The 19,729-nt window shown below is 33.3% G+C and overlaps 1 protein-coding gene across 3 annotated transcripts in view; it reads left to right on the top strand.

Moving 5' to 3' along the window:
- Brinp3 (BMP/retinoic acid inducible neural specific 3) overlaps positions 1-19,729 on the top strand; it is a 367,648-nt gene that overhangs the window by 11,178 nt on the left and 336,741 nt on the right. For all 3 annotated transcript variants that reach the window (XM_005073465.4, XM_013115829.3, XM_040738278.1), the window contains exon 2: positions 7,337-7,622. In XM_005073465.4, coding sequence (XP_005073522.1) covers positions 7,387-7,622 — 236 coding nt within the window. In that variant the 5' untranslated portion in view covers positions 7,337-7,386. The remainder of the gene's footprint in view (positions 1-7,336; positions 7,623-19,729) is intronic.

Genomic DNA, 19,729 nt, shown 5'->3' with positions numbered 1-19,729 from the left:
AAAAGTGTTAGAAATCGAAATCTAACTTTAGATGATATCATTCTGTTTATTTAAAACTAAATGTTAGGTGCTTTGAATCAGGAACATTTTAATTAGAAACTCATCTGATTGTATTTAATTAAAATTAATGAAATTGTGAATATGAATTTTCTGTTTTTTATTGTTTTTTTTATTTATTCTGGAAAATTATTACCATGTCCCATTTAGTAAATTATTTCACCCTGTATAACCTTGTTATTGAGACTAAAGGTATACTAGTAAATAAAAGATTCATAGCTCCCTGATTCATGCTGGATAAAATATATTAGAATTACCCTGTGGATGGAATGGCATCTATAAATAGGAAGATGACAAATTCTGGAGCTACCAACAAAAATTATGAGTATTACATCCTTAATTTTCTTATTTCTGGATAAAAATATCTGAAAATTATTACCTTATTTTAAAGAATTCCCTTATGACTTGAATAATCATGAGCTTTTAAAATTTTAAAAAGTGGATCTTCCTTGAAAGCCCCATAAACTTACTATTTTCTATGTGTTTGGTCAGAGAACATATTATTTAAGATTTTTAATAAAATAACTTCTAATTTTACAGTGACGTTCCTTTGCAGATTTGATAAACTCTGAGGTTATTCTTGGTCCCCTGAAAGCACAAGTATATTGTCTGTTTGGTGACCCAATTTTAAAGTTTTCTGGCTGCATTTCAGTATAGATATTTGTTTATAGGCTAATACCAGTCTGAGTTTAAAGAAGTGTAATTTCTTTCCCTGAACAAATTTGTAGCAATCATTTTCAAATTATTGTGTAAACTAATTTTTGAAGCATTTCAAAATCTTCATCACACACAAAAAAACCTGAGGATACTATTCATGTAACAAGAACAAAATGATAATTATCTTTGAGTTTCATAGATTGCATACACTATATTGCTGAATAAAACTATATGAACTTAGCCACATTCCTCACAATTCCTCAAAATGACATTTATGTGACTAATCATTTTATTGATAAGAAATTCTCTGCTTTGATAAACTATAAAGATAAAAGATGCTGCCAAAAATATAGGCAAAAGTGTAAATCCACCTTGAATCTTAATGTCTGCAATTGTTGTTTCCTCTCTATTGTTACAGGTACATTCTTTTAACCTTCAATTGTATTCGGTTTCACTGTCTAGATCCTAGAACACATTAATTATAATATATGTCTTGTTGGTCCTGTAGTTATTCATGACACTTGTTAAAAAATGGTAAGATATTTTTTCAGGACTGTTTTAAAGGGATTTTAAAGTAAGAAAGTGACATTGGACCCAGTTCTTAAAGACCAAACAAACAAACAAACAAAAACCAATCCAGTATTGTAGCAGAATAGTTATGGGATTGATTGTAAAAGAAAATGAAGAGAGGGAGGAACAGAAGAAAAAATGCTTACTTAAAACTACCTTATACTTCCAAACTGATGAGACATCACCAGAAAGGTTGAAGATGAGGAATCCAGCCATATAAATGTGGTACTCCTCTTGATAGTATAGATTCTCTAAAAATATGCTCAGCACACAATGCTTTCAGAAATAACTGCAGCAGACCCCAATTCAGGACCTTGAAAAATACAAGTTAGAGAATCTTGGCTGGAGTCAAATATAGATGAGTATCATTGTCAAAGAGAATTTCTCACATATTCTTTAATTAAACAAAAATTTATTTTATGTGAATGATAGTTTTGCCTGTATGTTCATATATGTGCACTTCATGAATTTTTGGTGATCCTGAAAGACAGAAAAGGATATCACATCCCCCTGGATTGGGAGTTATGGATGGTTGAGGGACACCATGTAGATCCTGAGAACAAATACCAGATTCTGTGCAAGAGTAACAAATATTAGTAATATCGGGACCCCCATATTTTCTTTTAAAGCTAGATTTTAATATAATTAAATAAAATCTATTTCTAAACATATATTTATGAGCAGCCTTCATTTAACATCTGTTCAATTGTTCCTTATGATTAACAAATTTTACAATATTTGCTACATGCTCACACATACTGAAACAACCATGTTTTAGAGCTCTATGGTTACCCAAATGGCTCTCACATGTTCTGTTGGTAAGAATAATTCCCACTGTGCTGGACACTGCTCAGGAAGGAAAATTAACTTATCTTCATTTTTCTCCTAATCAGTCCTACTATTAGGCAGCAGTATTTAATGTCCTATTTATTGGTAGGACAAGATTGTATTGACAGGATCACGCAAGAGATTAGTTCCCTCTGCAGTATATAGTTCCCAGAGGAAAACTCACCCTCATTAAGATGGAAAACACTTAATGCTATAACTCAGAGTCACTGTGTTGCCTTGTGAGTTAAAATAAGCAGAAAAGACCATCTGAAATCAAGGCTTAGGCAAAGGAAATATGTAAAAGGATTCCCTTGTAATGACAGCTTTAACCTACACAATGTGAGTGTTGTAAGGAGGTTCAATAATCTAAAATGGATGGGAGAGAGAAGAAAAAATAAAAAAGTGTACAATAATATACTACTCATAGATAAATATAATGGAAATCTCTATGAAGTCTAAGAAGACACATTGAACTATCCTATAATTGAGGAGACATATTATTAAATTCAGTAGAGTGTTAATAATTGGCTCTGTACAAAATAGTACACATATTTTAGGGGTCACAAGATAACCTCAGCAAAACCTGGGAGAAAAACTCCGTATACTTAGAAAAAATAAACAAAACTATTAGACATGCTATCACCAGGACATTGAAAAATTTTAGAAGACTCCTGAAGAAGAATCTATTTAATATGGTATTAATTGTAATACTTGCAATTTATGATGACTAAGAAATTAAAGACAGTTATTTATCACTAATATTCCAAAGGAATTTTTATTTAAGTATATTTTCTCGTTGATGATTTTTAGTCCACAATATTCACGTTACCATTGTGAGTGATCTTTCTCCTTGTGACTTACAACTATTTTACTTCAGAAGTTTCACAAATACGTTAATTATTCAAGGAATTATCAATACAAACTAAATTAATTCTTTGAAGAGAATCTGTTTGATGTTAATACATTTTTTATAAATAAAATGGCATAGGGAAATCATGGTTACATATCTGATCTTGATACACTTTGTCACTGACCTGGTGCTGAATATGTAATCTCTTTCATACTGTGTCAAGCATTTTTAATACCGAGTGCTTTGTTTTGTGCCTGGAAAGGATGACTTTGCAGTTGAAAATACTTAGTTCTGTTTTTAGTCCTCATAGTATATCCCTGGGCATAGGTGTATTATTCTTAGTCCTAATAGTGGCCTATATCCATCTAAAAATGATCACATACTACACATTGTAGGTGAATCATAATTTTAATTTTCTTATAACTTTCTAAATTATGAGTTATAACACACTGGAATAGAAACAACAACTATCTAGAAAAAAATCAGTCTTTACTGTTTGCCAACCTCTGTATTGCTAGGCATGGATATGAAGGTTCCTTTGTAGAATACTATGGTTCTTTCAGAGGGTAGGAGGTTTAGAACCCAGTGTAGACTCTTCTATGGATACGTGATGCTTTTCTGGCCTTTCACTAATTCTTAAAAATTATGAATCTGTATGTGTGTTGGACAATGAGGAGTGTGGGGGAAAGAGAATGAAGGATTGAAACGTGTTTATTACACTGGTCTTTCAACTTTACATGGGTTTTCCCACCCATTGGCTGAATTTAAAGATGAATATTTGATAGAATTCTCTTTTATAATAATTTGGACATGAACAAAAATCAGTTCTAGAACTCAATTTCTGAAACTTGTTATTATATTCATACTTTCACCCATATTAGCAATTCATTGTTGATATTATGTGAAATACTTTACAGTTTTTGACTATTTTTGAATTTCAGGTACATTTTCTATAATTATTTTAGATAAATATAAAATTTGACATTGGAATCTGGATCTTAGAGAGCTAGGGAGGAATTATTTTTTGTCTACTGGAATTGTGTCATAGCATGGCATGTATTTTCATTATTATATTATTAAACATTGTAGTATATGTCATTTTGGTATTTTTTGGACACACTGATTTTTTAAGATTATTGGTAATTTTCAAATAGAATTAGGACATGAATGAATCAACATAGGATATTAATATGTCAAAATGGAATTTTTAAGAATATTATAGGTAATAAATATTTTAAGAATGCAAGACATATCAGAATTTACTTTTTTGTTATAGGAAGGATATTTTACCAATGTTAATTTTTAAACATACATATTACACTATAAACTCTTGGTTGTATAGTTTCATTTCTATGACATTTTTGTTCTTTTTTTCATTTTATTTTGTCATTATCTTTAAATAAAAGATTCTAGAAAACATTTGCATTGACATTTTGCTTCCAGTTTTAACAAAATAATCACAGAATTATTTATGGCAAGGTCAAGATCATTTTACAGCTTTTCTAATCTGAGGAAGAATCCTGATGCATTTGATTACTTCCTTATTGATTTCTTTCATTATTGCATTATGTCATAGTCCATCCTTTGTAAATACATATACTCTCAGTTAATATCTCCAACTGTCCTAGAAAAAAAACACAGCACAAAGCTTCTCTACTTACTGCTTTGGAAAGCATGTTATGAAACCATCTTTCATAGAAGGATTTATTTCAATCATTCGGTCCTCAAATGACTGAGGCAAGCTGAGGCACACTGGCAACTTCAGAACATACTTGTATGCTACCAATGGCGTCATGCTTCAGGACTACCTCCTATTATAAAACCCAGACTGCCCAGGTGCTGTAAAATTCTTTTCCATGAAGAGTGCAGAAATCTGACAGTGTTCTCAAAGCATCATTTTCCAAGGTATTAGTCACACAAATCATCTTTGTTTATAATTTTCAACAAACTTAATCACTTTTTAATCAGAAGGTCCTAGAAGATGGCATGATTACAAATTTCTTTCAACTAAAATTATTTCTGTTCAGATTAGATATTGAGTACAGATATAAAAGAAATATTCTAAATATATATATTCTGACTTTGTCTGCTTAATACAAATTTTCACTGGAATTTAAAACAGCCAATTCTTTTTTAAAAAGTAGAAATTAACAAATCCTTGGTTGGCATAGATGAGTGATATTTGTTGGTCACAGGAACATTATACTGTATAGTACAATGAAATAAAAAGCCAATGAATTAAAACTAACTACAAAATTGTTAAGATATAGTTCCTACGTACGTAAGACAAAGTATAAGTATATTCATTTTGCTCAAGAGATTTGGAAATTTGAAATGACAGATATGAGAATGGAGATTATAAACTATCAGAGGCCTTGAATTTCTTCACAGATGATTTTATATCTATCATATCATATAAGACCTGACAATAAATTGCTTTTAAGGTATTTCCAGATGATAATTTTTCATGAAGCTTACAAAAGACAGCTTTTCCCAGTCACCAAAGTGAAGCTACTTCATGTTATTGGTAAAGTCAATATGTTGTGTGTACATTGTTTTGTCAGCTTTAGAGTGCAAAATTGTGATATTAATGATCCAGGTTACATGGGTTTGTTATTATTAGATATTTTTAGTTACAAAATCATTAGTATAAAATTTATGATTAAATTAAAATATGGAGATTCAGATAGAACAGTAAATCAAGGCTATTAAATTCTCAGAAGACATGCAAGGGATTATACAATATTTTATTTATTATTGTTAATTTTGATTATATTATGAAGGATTCTGCTGGCTTAAGACTACACTAAATCTTTTCACTCCTGAAAATATAAACACTTTATAATGTCTTTAAAAATGAATGAGAATAGAAATAAAATTCAAGCATTTGTAGGACATGTTGTACATAATATATAGACATTGTACCATACCAGCAGCTTAGTACAGAGTTATTGCCAGTATTCCACACTGGAAGTGTATGATGGAATTATACATCCTTACTTTATTCTGGAATGGGTATAATGCAATGTGGGCATTTTCAAATTATATGAATAATCTATATTGTTTAGTTTCGGTGCACACATGAACTATGAATGATTATGCAAGTTTAAGACACATTATATATGTGGACTTTCTGAAGCCCTGAGAAATGATTAAATTATAAATTTTTCCAGTATGAAGGAAGAAGGTTAAGAAAACATTAAAACAGTGTTTCTGGAAAAATACCTTCATTTCTCACTCTTTCTAACATAAACATTTGCTTTCATACTCTATCAATGTACACGCACTTGATTATGTTCAGATATTTGTATATTTGTGTATTTTTGGAGTACTGATTTAGTCCATGTTTATTTAATTATGTAGATGTTATCAGAATAGATGTTTCAAATGCATTTCTCAAAACACATACAGGATCTGGTTGTAGTTGCACATTCCCTCAATCCAAAACACAAGGTAAAAGAACCAGAGGTAGACAGACTGAGACTGGTCAACATAGTGAGATTTTATCTCAAAAACCAACACAAAACCAGGTACCCTGAAATAACTACAAGAACTCATTATGGCTCTATAGGAAATGTGCCTGTTGCATAAAGTTGAGACCCTGTAGCTGAATGCTCGCCCCCCTCTCCCCGCAAAAAAAGCCAGACTTGACAGTATGCATGTCTGCAAACACAGAATTCTCTTGGAGAGAAGGGAGACAGAAAGGAAATTTATAAAATCTCCTGGGTCAGATTTCCTGGCATATATGTTGCACAAAAGCTACAGAAGATCTTACGTCAAATGAAGCAAACAAAGTGAAAAGCAAGGATTTGAGATTGTCATCAACATTCACAATGCACGCTGTCACATGTATACTTGTATTCAGACACATTAATGACAATCCAAACGTGTGTATGTGTATTCCATAAAGACTACAAAGTAATCTTAAACTATCAAATATACCTATTGTTAAAATTTGTAATGTTATTAATTATTTATAATAAAATTTAATATAGTTTTACACAATAATATAATGAACGAAAGTGGCTATTTTGACCACATAGAAGATTACAAATAGTTTAAGCAGAAAAACAATTATTTGCTCAAGCTTATCAATATTCAATTTATTTAATGAATGACCAAATGGATGGCATTGTCATGATATGGCCTATAATCTACATAATGACTAATTTTCCATTGCAATGAAAATTTGGACACTGTATAAAAATATGTAGGTCTATAAAAAGAAGTAGTTCTGTGTTGCTTCATGATCTCTCCTGCTATTATCTAATTTGAAAACATTTAATAGACTAAAATCAGAAGTTTGTGAGCTCTGTACCTTAGCTGATGGAAAGTCTCTTACAGGGTAATTAATTGCCTGTGTATTCTGTCTAGGTGTTGAGAGAAAGCTGAGAGGATGAAGGTTCTAAGTCCCCAGTGGAAGCATGATATGGCGGCGCAGAGCTGGTGCTGAATTGTCCTCTCTGATGGCTCTATGGGAGTGGATAGTACTGAGTCTTCATTGCTGGGTTTTAGCGGTTGCTGCTGTCTCTGATCAGCATGCCACAAGCCCCTTCGACTGGCTCCTCTCTGATAAGGGACCCTTCCATCGCTCACAGGAGTACACAGACTTTGTGGACAGAAGCCGACAGGGATTTAGCACAAGATACAAGATATACAGGTATGAAGGAAAAGCAATTGCAGATATAGTACTTGGAGGTTTTGTGTAAATAATGGTTGCTCCCATGTACTTTACGTGTCAGAAGGGTTTTCATTAACCAAATCTCACAGTGATGTTTTCTTGCTATCTAAAATTATTTCTTGAAGATGTGACATCTTATTAGAAAAAATGGGTAACTGGCTGTATAACTCGTTCAGTTTTGAGAATACATGCCAGTGTTTTTGAAGGCTGTTTTTAAATTATGAATGCACATGCTTAAAATTACTTTTATAACTGTATCAGTTGATGGCACACTTCATTTAGTCTAAATGGAATGAGGCCTTCTACTAGTCACTGAGAAGTTTTGCCAACTTATTCTCCATTGAAGGAATGCAATTGCATATTCTTAAGCTTGGAGAAAAAGCAAATTCATGACTATAAAGAAACTTCAGACAGATGGGTATGATAGTAAGCAACCCAAAGAGGTTTGACATGTATGACTGCTAACCTTTATCATTTTTTAAAACTTGAAGTCTAAGCATATTCTACAAAAGAAATCATATGTTGAAATCATCAAAACATGCTTATTCTCACACAGCCCAGAAATTAAATTGAGATTATTGTTCCAGGAGTCACTTGAATGAATTAGATCACATATATCTTTGTCAATAAGAATGTTTATATAAATTATTGCTTTGAGTTGTTTCTTTGAGGCATATTTGGCAACTCCCAGTTGGTATTTACGAAGAATAAAACTTAACTTACTATGTTTGTGTCTGTGACTATAAGGTTATATAAATATTTTATTCTATGCAGTATGTGCACCAGAGGGCACTGTGCTTCAGGTCTGTACATAGTTTTTAGTTTAGCATTACCAGAGATTTATAAATCTTATCTGTAGTCCACATTCCCAGAAGACACTGAGTATCCTTATCAAGTTCCATTCATTTGCTGAACTTGCAAAAAATAAAAACAGCCTTAGTCCACGCAAAGTGCTATCATGTCTAAGAAGCAGTAAAAAAAAATGATATTCTAAGTTTTTAAACAAAGTGACAAATATGGAGAATTTTCTGCCTAAATTTCTCAGAGACAAAAAGGGCATGATATTACTGGGCATGTGTTTTTGGACATATTTGCTTGATTAAGAATAAAAAAAAATAAAAAATTAACTAAAAATAATTGTACTTCCCATTTTTCCCAGTTTTTAAAAAATCTGATAAACTCAAATTATTTTTGTGGTGACCAATGCTTTCCCTTGTCAATAAGCTAAAAGTGTGTATTGACTATTAATGTTTGTATGTGTAAATATGTCTTAACAGATGAGTAAATGATACTTAGATACAGCACAGTTTTGTATATTAAAAAAAAGAATTCTCTTTTCAGAGTCTTACTAAAGATGCCTGACTTTAAGACTGTGGGAATGTCTAAGATTAAAACCGTGTAAGACTTCTATCAGGCAGCAGGCAGGTGACACCACAGCATTTGTCTATGTTGTGCTAGTGTCTGTTTCTCTCTGGATACTGAAGGTGTCTTATGTGTGTGCTTTGGTGGCTCGGCCGATTAGCCAGTTATGTGTGAATAGCAGACTGGTTCCATATGTTTCTTCAGTTTTTGAGTTGAATCAAACTCAGTATTTGGGTCACAACATTTAAACGTATGAAAGAAATAAAACATTTTCAGATTCTCTGCATATCTCATTTACTGTTTGATCTTTTAAAACTATTTTTATTAGTCTTTCTCATGTGTTTTACTTTGTAGCTTGAATAGCATGATAAGGTGCTAAGTAGGTTTAAAAATGAAGGCTTAAGATCAGACTATTTCTGTTCTAGGTTATCACATTTTAAAAGCTTTTGTGCCTTTCTAACAATGCAATGGTCATTGATCATTCTGTGAAATGAATAACATAACCTATTATTAGAGTACCTCAGTGTTGGTGAGGAGAGGTATTGGATTTTTCCAACCAGCAGAGATTGCTATCTACCTTCCCATACAATGCCATAGATACAAAAATTTATTTTGTAGAAATTGACTGCATTTTTGAAAGGGTAGGAATTTTAGACTTAGACACCAGAAGAACTTTGTTGGGGATGTTCTTAGTTTTCTGCTTTATTTATCTTCAAAAATAGGCTTTAGATGTCAAGTAGTAATGGCATGTGTCTTTAATCCTAGTTCTCAGGCAACAGAAACAGTCAGATCTCTCAGTTTGAAGCTAGCCTTGTATACAGAGCAAGATCTAGGATAGTCAGAGCTACACAGAAAACCCCTTTCTCAACAGAGAAAATAAGCTATAAATATTTAAACTTTTTTCATATATTTGCATAAATACTGATATGGAAATTATGAATATTTAAGACAGATGGAAAATTAATATATTCCACATTATCTACTTGGTTTATCATTTTAAAGACCATATGATTTCCTAAAGTAATCAGCCAGATCTACTATTGCTTATAACCGTCATAAACTCCTTCATGTGGCATATTATATTGCCAAATCTTCTGGAAGGCATTAGCTCTGAATTTAGAATATATTAAGCATGTTAACATAATTAGGTCAAATCTCTTTTACTTGTCTTTCTTTATCTCATCTCTTTTTCTGGAGGCATAACTTCTCTTTTACTTCAAATACTAGAGCAAGATGAGATTATTAAAGATCATTGGTCTCATACCCAAAGAGCAATATGCAACTGTTTGCTCCCCTTTCAAGAAAGTGCAGCTTTGGTCAACGAAAAAGGTAGCAGTCTGTATTTTCTTTGATAAAAGCACATATACAGTACCACAGATCTGTTACTGTAATCAGGGGAGTGAGGCATCATACAAGACATGCAGCCCTGTCTCTGTGGCAGTACTCCTTTGAGTGTGTAGTCACTCTACAGCTACCTTCCCTTTGCTATGCAAAAATTATAATTTCACAAAAGTAAAATGGTAGATATTCCCTCTGCAATATTGTGACATACTAAGCTGTAAAAACAATTGCTGTTTATTATTATATTGTAATTTAACTGTTTGTTAATTTTGTTATTCACTAAATTTGGCAGTGTAAGCAAAAGTGCATGAGAACTGATACGGGGGATTCTTAGGAATGACTTTGGGAGTCATCCATGGCTCAGGATCTGGAGCATGTAGAATATGAATTTGGATGCTTCTCTTATTCAGTTGCATGTTAAACTGGAGTTGTAAACTATCATTTATACTTACATATGCTATTGAAATAGAAAGAAAGAGTAGAACATTTAAAGATAAAATAAGAGCTTGTGAATAAATGTCTCAGAGGATAAAAATTTTGACAGCTTTTATAGTGGACCCAGAGTCAATTCACAAAACTCATATATGGGTCACAAACATCCATAACTCCTGTGCAAGGGATCTAATGACCTTTTATGACCTCTGTGGGCACCACACTGGTATGTAACACATAGGCAAAATACAGGCGAAATGCTCATACAAATATATGCAAAATAAAAATAAATAAACCTTAAAAATAATGAACAAGAAGTAACAAAACCAGTTACAATGGAGAAAAGTTTGTCATTGAAACATAAAATAGCAATGAACTTATTTGTGTCTTAATTAGTAGAAACATACATTTATAATTACATGGTAAAATGTTGACAATGCTCAGATGTTGATGTTTGATAATTAGAATTTGTAATTAAAATGCAGATGTTGCAAGTGAACATTACAAGCTCTAATATCAATACCATAGATTTCAAAGTGAATTAATTATTCTTTTGAACTGTCTCCAGATTTAATATATACAATTGATGATGTTTAGGCTTTCATAGAGTATATGGAAATGCTCATTTTCATATGAATTTGTCCTATTACATCTTTCAATTATAAATCCATTTTTACATATAAGTAAAACTTTGTTAATTGCTACTTGTTTATAAATCATGTATTGTACATGTGATTATTTTACTAAAACTTTTAATTGATGGAATACAAAGCAGGATTAAAATGTCACAATACAAAAGAATCCATATGTTATATGAACTCATATTTAATGAATTGGTTTTAAACAAAAATGTTGTCACATTTACAGAAAACTAAAATAGTCTCCAGGAATTATATTTTGGGAATTCAATATCTTGATATTTGAAAAAAATCCATTGATTTAATTTCTTTTTTTCTTTGGGAAATATTTGTTAAATTTAACTCAGTAGAAAAAAAATTTTAGAATAATAAATTACACTGCTATCAGTGATCTAAAACAAACTGTACTTGCTTACAGACTCAAAATTTGGGAATGATTTTCTACATAACATGTATAATATATAAAAGTACTATTTATGGAGAAGGTAGGCGAGGTAAAGGTTAATCTCAAAAAATCATGGATTATAAACATATTATTTATTCAAGAGCTTCTGTAAGTTTTTATACACATTAAAGTAAAAATCATGGATACTCTTGATTAAATGTCTTTTGAATGTTAAAACTTGATATAATCATTTAAAAATATCCTATGAAATAATTAATACAGGTGATAAAATTAATCTAATATGGGTGACTGAGACCTTAGCATCCTCATTTTTGTTAGGCTTTTGTAACCTCATTTGTTAAATTAAATATTCAGTTGATCTTTACATATCTTCTCAATTATAATATCAGTAAAGCAAAATGGAACACATGGGAATGTGCAGACAAGCATTTAAGCTAATGTCAAATTCAGGGCTTTATATATGTTCTCGCTTGTCTTCCACATGTGTTTTTAGAAATACCTCCTTCATAGTAACATGTAAGAGTTTTTATACACTTCTGTCTTCCTGTGTGTTTGCTTACAACGTTTCTTTGTAAACTCCAGGTCTTTTTTTATTGTGTGATTATTAAAAAATTATTTTTTTTTCATTTATGTTAGAAACAATCCTGTTTCACATATCAATCCCAGCCCCCTCTCCCTCCCCTCCTCCCCTGCCCTCTCCACCAGGTTCCCCAGTCCCCTACCCAATCTCTACTCCTATCCCCAGGGAGGGTGAAGCCCTCCATAGTGGATCTCCAGTGTCTGTCATTTCAACCAGGGCAGGGCCTAAGCCCTCCCCCAAGAGTCTTGACTGAGAAAGCCTCCCATATTGTAGCATGGACACTCAAATTCTATTTGTATGCCAGGGATAAATACTACCCAAGGCCCCATAGATTACCTATGCCTCCTCAATGACACCCACATTCAGGGGCTCTGGGTCAGTCCCATGTGTTCCACACAGCCATCAGTCTGGAGTCCAAGAGCTCCCCCTTGTTCAGGTCAACTGTTTCTGTGGGTTAAACCAGCCCAGTCTTAACTCCTTTGCCCTTCAGTTCTCTCTTTCTGACACTGGATTCCAGGAGTTCAGTTCAGTGTTTGTCTGAGGGTATCTGCCTCTGTTTTCATCAGTTGCTGGATGAAGGTTCTGTTTTTATAGGTTCTCATATAATGGAAACTATTTGTCCTATTGGCTGAATTTCTGAGAATTATTTCAGCAGTTTACACCACACTGCACAGTGCAGTGATAAATTAAGAGTGTTTTGGGCAGAATCTTACACATAAGTACACATAGTTAATGAGCACATTTATTCAGCATATCTATCACTGAGATTAAACCATGTGATTGACTTTAAATTTTGTTATTAAATCCTAATTCAGAATTTGAATCCATCTAGAAATTCATACCTTCAACATCCTTTGGCAATGTCAGAATAATTACATTTAGGAATCAATTTATTAATTCAATTTCATAAGATTCAGATTTTAAATTGCAAATAATTCCATTATTATATCTAAGAATATGAATTTTTGAATAATTATTTAAGTGTAAAAATTTTTACTTTTACGTTGTCTTCATATTTTCTTGCTGTGGAAATGAAAACTTAAAAACTGTGGTTTTTCACAGAATGGGATGCAACAATTACAACTTCAGCAGTAAATAAATACATAAATAAGTTGATTAGTTGCTGTGTCTGGTGACATTTAACCTTTAATCTTGATTTCCACATCCAGTAGGTGCTTTTTTCCAAGTAAAATAGCACAAATTGCAAGTTTTAACTTTGACCCTCACTGGGCTGGGGCTTTTATGATATTGGTTTGTATTTTTTGAACTAGGAAGTATTCTAAAATATATTGAATTTTGTGAGTCTGAATTCACTCTTCTTTGTAATCTCACTTTTTATTCCACATTTGTGAGAACAGTTATTTTCTTTTTCATTTTTAAAACAAGTTTCAAGAGACAAAGAGAATGGCCTGACCAGGGACTTAACATGTCCTTTCTCTAGCAGAGATTTCCCTGGTTGTTCGCTTCAATAGATATTAACAGTTCACTAATTAAACTACCTCTCCTGTCAGCCTGAAATTAGCAGCAGCTTAAAAAGTATCAACAGCTCTCCACTCTGTAACTGTGTGTTATCTTATCTTAAAGACAGACACACAGCAATTGTCTCAAAACATGCTAGAAAATTCGATTTAAATAAACACTCGTTTGCCATGTATTAAAATATATCAGCACAATATGCAATCTTTCAAAGACTGACCAATGCTTGTAATTTTTTGATAAATTCAACAATTAAAAGAACTCTCTCTGCATTTTTGCAATTATTTCAGAGTGAGGGGTACCTTTAAGATGTACTTAATGAATTTAAAGATTTAGTAACAGCATTACTCAGGAATTATCTTTAATTTATGTTGCCTACATCAGCTCTCAGTTACCGTCAAGTGATCGCCAACTCAATACTTAAATATTTCAAGAATCTTTGGCCTCACCACATCTCAGGGTGACTGAATTCATGCATCAACAAAAATTACTCTTACTCTGTTGCCTGAGAAGAGCACAAGGTTTTAACCCTGTAACCTTTACCCTCTTTCTCATTTATACTTTGACAACTCCTATTCAGTTGCTATGGTTTACATATTATGCAACCACACATTAATTTTCTCTTTTAGCTAAAATAGTTACTTTATCACATTACCTTTCTAAGGCACTAACTGATTTTTCTGCTGCTTTTAAGATTGTCTATATTAATAAGTTATTTAAAGCAATATGAAGAAGAACCCCATAGGCCCTACCCATTTATAAGTCTCTCTGGAATTTCCTTTTGGTCACTGTAATACAACATAATTTTTACAATTCTGCTCATTTGAAGACATGTGAAATGTAATCATTTTTTTGTCATTGATCTTAAAATGGAAGACTATGAACAAAAACAGGTATAGCAAATACAAAACCAGGTAAATAGCAATTTTGGAAGAGGTTTGATGTCCTTTAGTTTGAAATTTTAAAATACAAAACTCTTATCTCTGAAATTCAATTATTCCTTTAAGCACATGTAGCTTCCAAACCTTCTCTTGTTTGAATACATAAGAGATATTTTAATTATAATGTTTAAATTTATTGCCGATGCTTGTATATTTAGTAATGTGGTTGCTGATTGTGATCGGCTGAACAGACTCCACTGAGAGCATTGCATTACATCCACTATCTATGTTTTATTTACTTCTGAATATGACTAAAATAAGGGATAAATTTGAACTTGCATCTTCTGCTGATGCACGCTGACATATCCTCCAGGACACCCAGATTTCTTCTAACACCTTATTTGCGTGTTACTTTTGAGTAATTAAGTTATGTATAGGCATTCAGATTTTTGTAGAGTTCTGCACTGGCTGCTTTTCTTTCTCTTCAAATGGAAATAAGATAATCCCAATTTGGAAGTTAAATAATTCTGCCTACTTTTACGTTCCTCATCTATACACTAATACTTCTACAATCTAGGGTATTGACTTTCCATTTTGAACAATGAAAATGTATGATAAGAAATTTATTTTTTATAGTACATGATCTCTCATCAATATTTTACAAATCTCTGCCTTGTTTTGGATCATGCGATTCTTTGAAATTTATTTCATGTTTTAATCAAATGATATTGTACATAAAATGATGTTACTTATTATAAGTCTATTAATTATATTAATAGATTAAAATTAATATATTGAAACATTATTTTAATATAACCTGGGTAATCTATAATGGAAAACATATGCAACTGTCAATAATTCACAGAGCTCGCTCCTTGATTTGTAGAAGTGATTCATCCCTGTGTGCATTATTCATCAACAAGTTGACAAGAAAGTAAAGAAAATCCCTATGCTTACTACTACTTACTGATGAGTTGCATCCAAGCAAAATTGAACAGGTCACCTTTCTCACAGAATCGAATTCTTGTTATTGATATCATGGAAATATTCACTTTTCATGAATAATGAAAGCCTGAAATTAAGCAGTAGAAATTACTGAAGATTTTCACTGCATGTTTGATACCAAAATTATTTTGAGCCTCCTTTTGATTTAACAAATTTAGTGAGCTCTATGGCTGAATATATTGATCTATTTTTTCTAGTTTATTTGTGGAGTTTATGTGCCATTTATTGCAAGAATATGTAATTGCTTCTAAAACAAATACTATAAAACACACTAATAAGAATGATTTAATCTATAGAAGAATTAGTTTTAGCATATTTTCATTGCAAATTATGCATTAGTCAAACCTAAACATGCAACTAAGTCAGATTTTTGTATAGCACATACTGTGTGAGCATGATTTTGATAAAAGTGTTCTTGGCAAGCATTGCCATGAGAAACATAAGTCAATCCAGACCAAGTAATAAAACTCGATGACAGACAAAGGGAACAATATAATTTATTCATGTATGTCAGTGTTTTATCAAGCCAAAACTATCACACAATATTTGAAGTATACAATTTGAGAAGATTGGATGGGATGAGCATAGCCACACTCCTAATGGAACAGCAGTGCCATGTGTTCAGGAATTCCACACACCTGGAGATTTTCTCTTGAAGTCTTGCATAATTGCTCTATTATTCTTCCTCTGCCCATAGAATCCACAGATATTTCATTTAGTAATTGCATTTTGAATTTTTAATGCTTTTGTACAAATGTAATTGCACAGAATATATTTATATTTTTCCTGCCCTTTTTTCTCTCATAAATCCCAGTCCTTATTCCTGTTGTACATTCAATAGCTTGACATATAGATATTGCAATTATTTTATCCACTCATGAATTCATGACAATTTGGTTTGAAAATCCCCTCCTTCTTTACTGCTACACATACATACAAACTTAACTCAAAAAATAGTAATAAAGAGAATTGATGGAGTCTCCACAGTTGTAGGTCTGGAGTTAATGAGTTTCCACAAGCTTGGTTCAGGTGTCTCCATCATGATCATGACCTCCCTAACTCACTTGTTCCCTCCTCCCTCTCTTTGCCTGGATTTCAGGCACTCAGCTTGTGTTTTGGATGTGGATTTCTGCATCTGGTTACATCAATTACTGGAAGAGGGCTCTTTAATGACATTTGGGGTATTCATCAATCTGATTACAGGGGTAGGTCAGATCAGCTATCCTCTCTACTATTTCTAGGAGTCTTAGTTGAGATCCTCTTTGTGGATTCTTGGGAGTTACCACCAGGTTTCTCTCTAAGTCCACAGTGGCTCCCTCTATTAAGATGTCTTTTTCATTGCTCTTCCACTGCATCCCTCCCACACCTAGACCATCTCTTTCCCTGCTGTTCTCATTCCTCCTCCCCTTCTCCTTAACACCATCCCATGGCTCCATATTTCCCTGTAGATATCATCTAATTTCTCTTCTCAGGGTGACCCATGTGTCACTCTTAGTGTCCTCCTTGCTATCTAGCTTCTCTGGAGCTGTGGACTTTAGTCTGGTTATCCTTTGATTTACTTCTAATATCCACTAATGAGTGAATACATCGTGTGTTTGTCTTTCTGAGGCAGTGTTACTTTACTCTGGGGGATCAAGCTAGGCGTCCATATGTGGGAGACAATTGTGAAGCTTGAATTATCAGAAGGGCCCCTGGCAGTAGGACCATGATACAAACCTGGTATATGAGCTAACTTGTTGGAGCCCATACCTTAGGGTGAGATGCCATGCTCAGAGACAGGAGGACCACGATATAATCCTGGTATGTGAGATAGCTTCTTGGAACCCATTCCCTGTGGTGGGATGTCATGATCAGTCTTAATGCATAGGAGAGGGGCCTGTTCTTGCCCCACCCCAGACTATGTTGACTCCTCACAGAAGCCCGTACCAGTGAGGAGGAGTGGACTGGGACTGGGGTAAAGGGGAGTTGAGGCAGGTGCAAGGAGGCAAGGGGGTGGGAGGAAGGGTGGAAGGGAGAACAGTGGTTGGAATGTAAAATGAAATAAAAAATAAAAATCTTAGAGAAAGAGAAGGAGAGAAGGCAGAGAGAGAGAGAGAGAGAGAGAGAGAGAGAGAGAGAGAGAGAGAGAGAGAGAGAGAGATTTGATGACACCAGTAAATTCAAGTCATTAGAAAAACAAAGCAAAACAAACATAAAAGCCATGCTAGATTCCTGGTTTGTGATAGAGAGACAGAGGTAACAGTGGTTACATTACAGAAAAACTTAAAAACACTACTGGGAAACACTGATCTACTACCCACATGGAGGGATGCTCTCTCAGCCTGGACAAATGGGGAAGGCTGAGGTCCTGCCCTGGATGAAATGATGGACTCTGGAGATCCCCCATGGAGGGCCTCACCCTCCCTGGGGAATGGTGTGGGGATTGGGTGGGGGCTTGGGAGGGCTGTTGGAGGGACAAGGGAGGAGGGGTGGGAGAGGGAGCTGGGATTGACATGTGAAGCATTCATGTTTCTAATTTAAATAAAAACATATACATATATAAACACCACTGGGCTTTCTCTCTGGAACCCGACAATGGTACACCTGAGAAAGAGTTAACGTTATTAACGCTTTACTCTTCATACCACTTTTTGCTAAGATCTGACAGTGTCTCACTTATGAAACCTTCAAGGGAAAGCTTTTTCTAGCTTATTGGGGTCCTTCTCCATGATAGAGAATACTCTCCTCATACTCAAAAAATATTTCCATCTCGGATGTACTTCAGGCAGATGTTAACATACCAACTAAAAGTTACAGAATTGCATCTATGTCAAAAAATTTTAAATATGGTCTCGAGGAAAATTGTCTTAATGGCTCTAATATTGTAAATTTAATGTTGTATTTTTAAAATATTTTTTTAGCTTTTGTTTGTGTGCTTACACCTATGTATGTGTACCACAAGTGAAGGTCAGAAGAGGTTATTCAACCCCCAGAAACTGGAGTTACAGGTAGTTGGGAGCCACCATGGGAGTGCTGGGAACTGAACATTAGTCTTCTGCCTGAGCAACAATTTCTCTTAACCACTAAGCATCTCTCTAGATCCTGTACAATTTTATATAAAATACAGCAGATATCTGAGACTATTCCTTTAAACAAATGATGGATTTTGAAACTAAAATGTGTGTCTCCCAAAATTCAGGATCATTGTCTTTTTGAAAGGTAATTATGGGAATATTAACTAGGTTGCATTGATGAGACTAATGTTTTGACTTATACAGACTAAAAGAAACCTAACAACAGAACAATCAAAGAAAAGAGAATCATTGGTAAGACGTAATCACAACTTAATAAATGAAAAATACTAAAATGATATTTAGGATTTTCTAATATATTAGTTCATAATAAAAATTCAGCGATGTTGTCTTAGTTTGGGTTTCTACTGCTGTGAAGAGACACTATGACCATACCAACTCCTGTAAAGGAAAACATTTAATTGGTGCTAGCTTTATAGTTTGAGAGTGTTAGTTCATTATAAGCATGGTGGCATACGTGCAGACTCAAAGCCTGCCTCCACAGTGACACACTTCCTCCAACGAGGCCACATTTACTCCAGCAAGACTATGCCTCCTCTTAGTGCCACTCTCTGTGGGTCAAGCATTTAAAAGCATGAGTCTTTGGGAGCCATTCCTATACAAACCACCACAGATGCTATTTTTAGAATTTTGTTTCAAGTAACTAAGAGTATACTTAATATTACACAATGATGGAAAAAGTCTGTAATGAGGCTTCAACTTGAGAAGGAAATGTTAACTCAGACTCCCTCATGTTACTATTTAAATGTATTCTGAAATTTTGACAAAGAAAGTTATAATTTTTCAAAATTGTCTGCATTCCTGTGGTCTGTGGCACTCATTTTAACATTACATCTATAAACATATCATGAACTTTAAAAGGACAAGATTTATAGAATTTTTATAAAACTATGT

Source organism: Mesocricetus auratus, unplaced genomic scaffold (assembly GCF_017639785.1).
Source record: "Mesocricetus auratus isolate SY011 unplaced genomic scaffold, BCM_Maur_2.0 Super-Scaffold_100676, whole genome shotgun sequence".
Lineage (NCBI taxonomy): Eukaryota > Metazoa > Chordata > Mammalia > Rodentia > Cricetidae > Mesocricetus > Mesocricetus auratus.
This window is presented reverse-complemented; position numbering and strand designations above follow the sequence as displayed.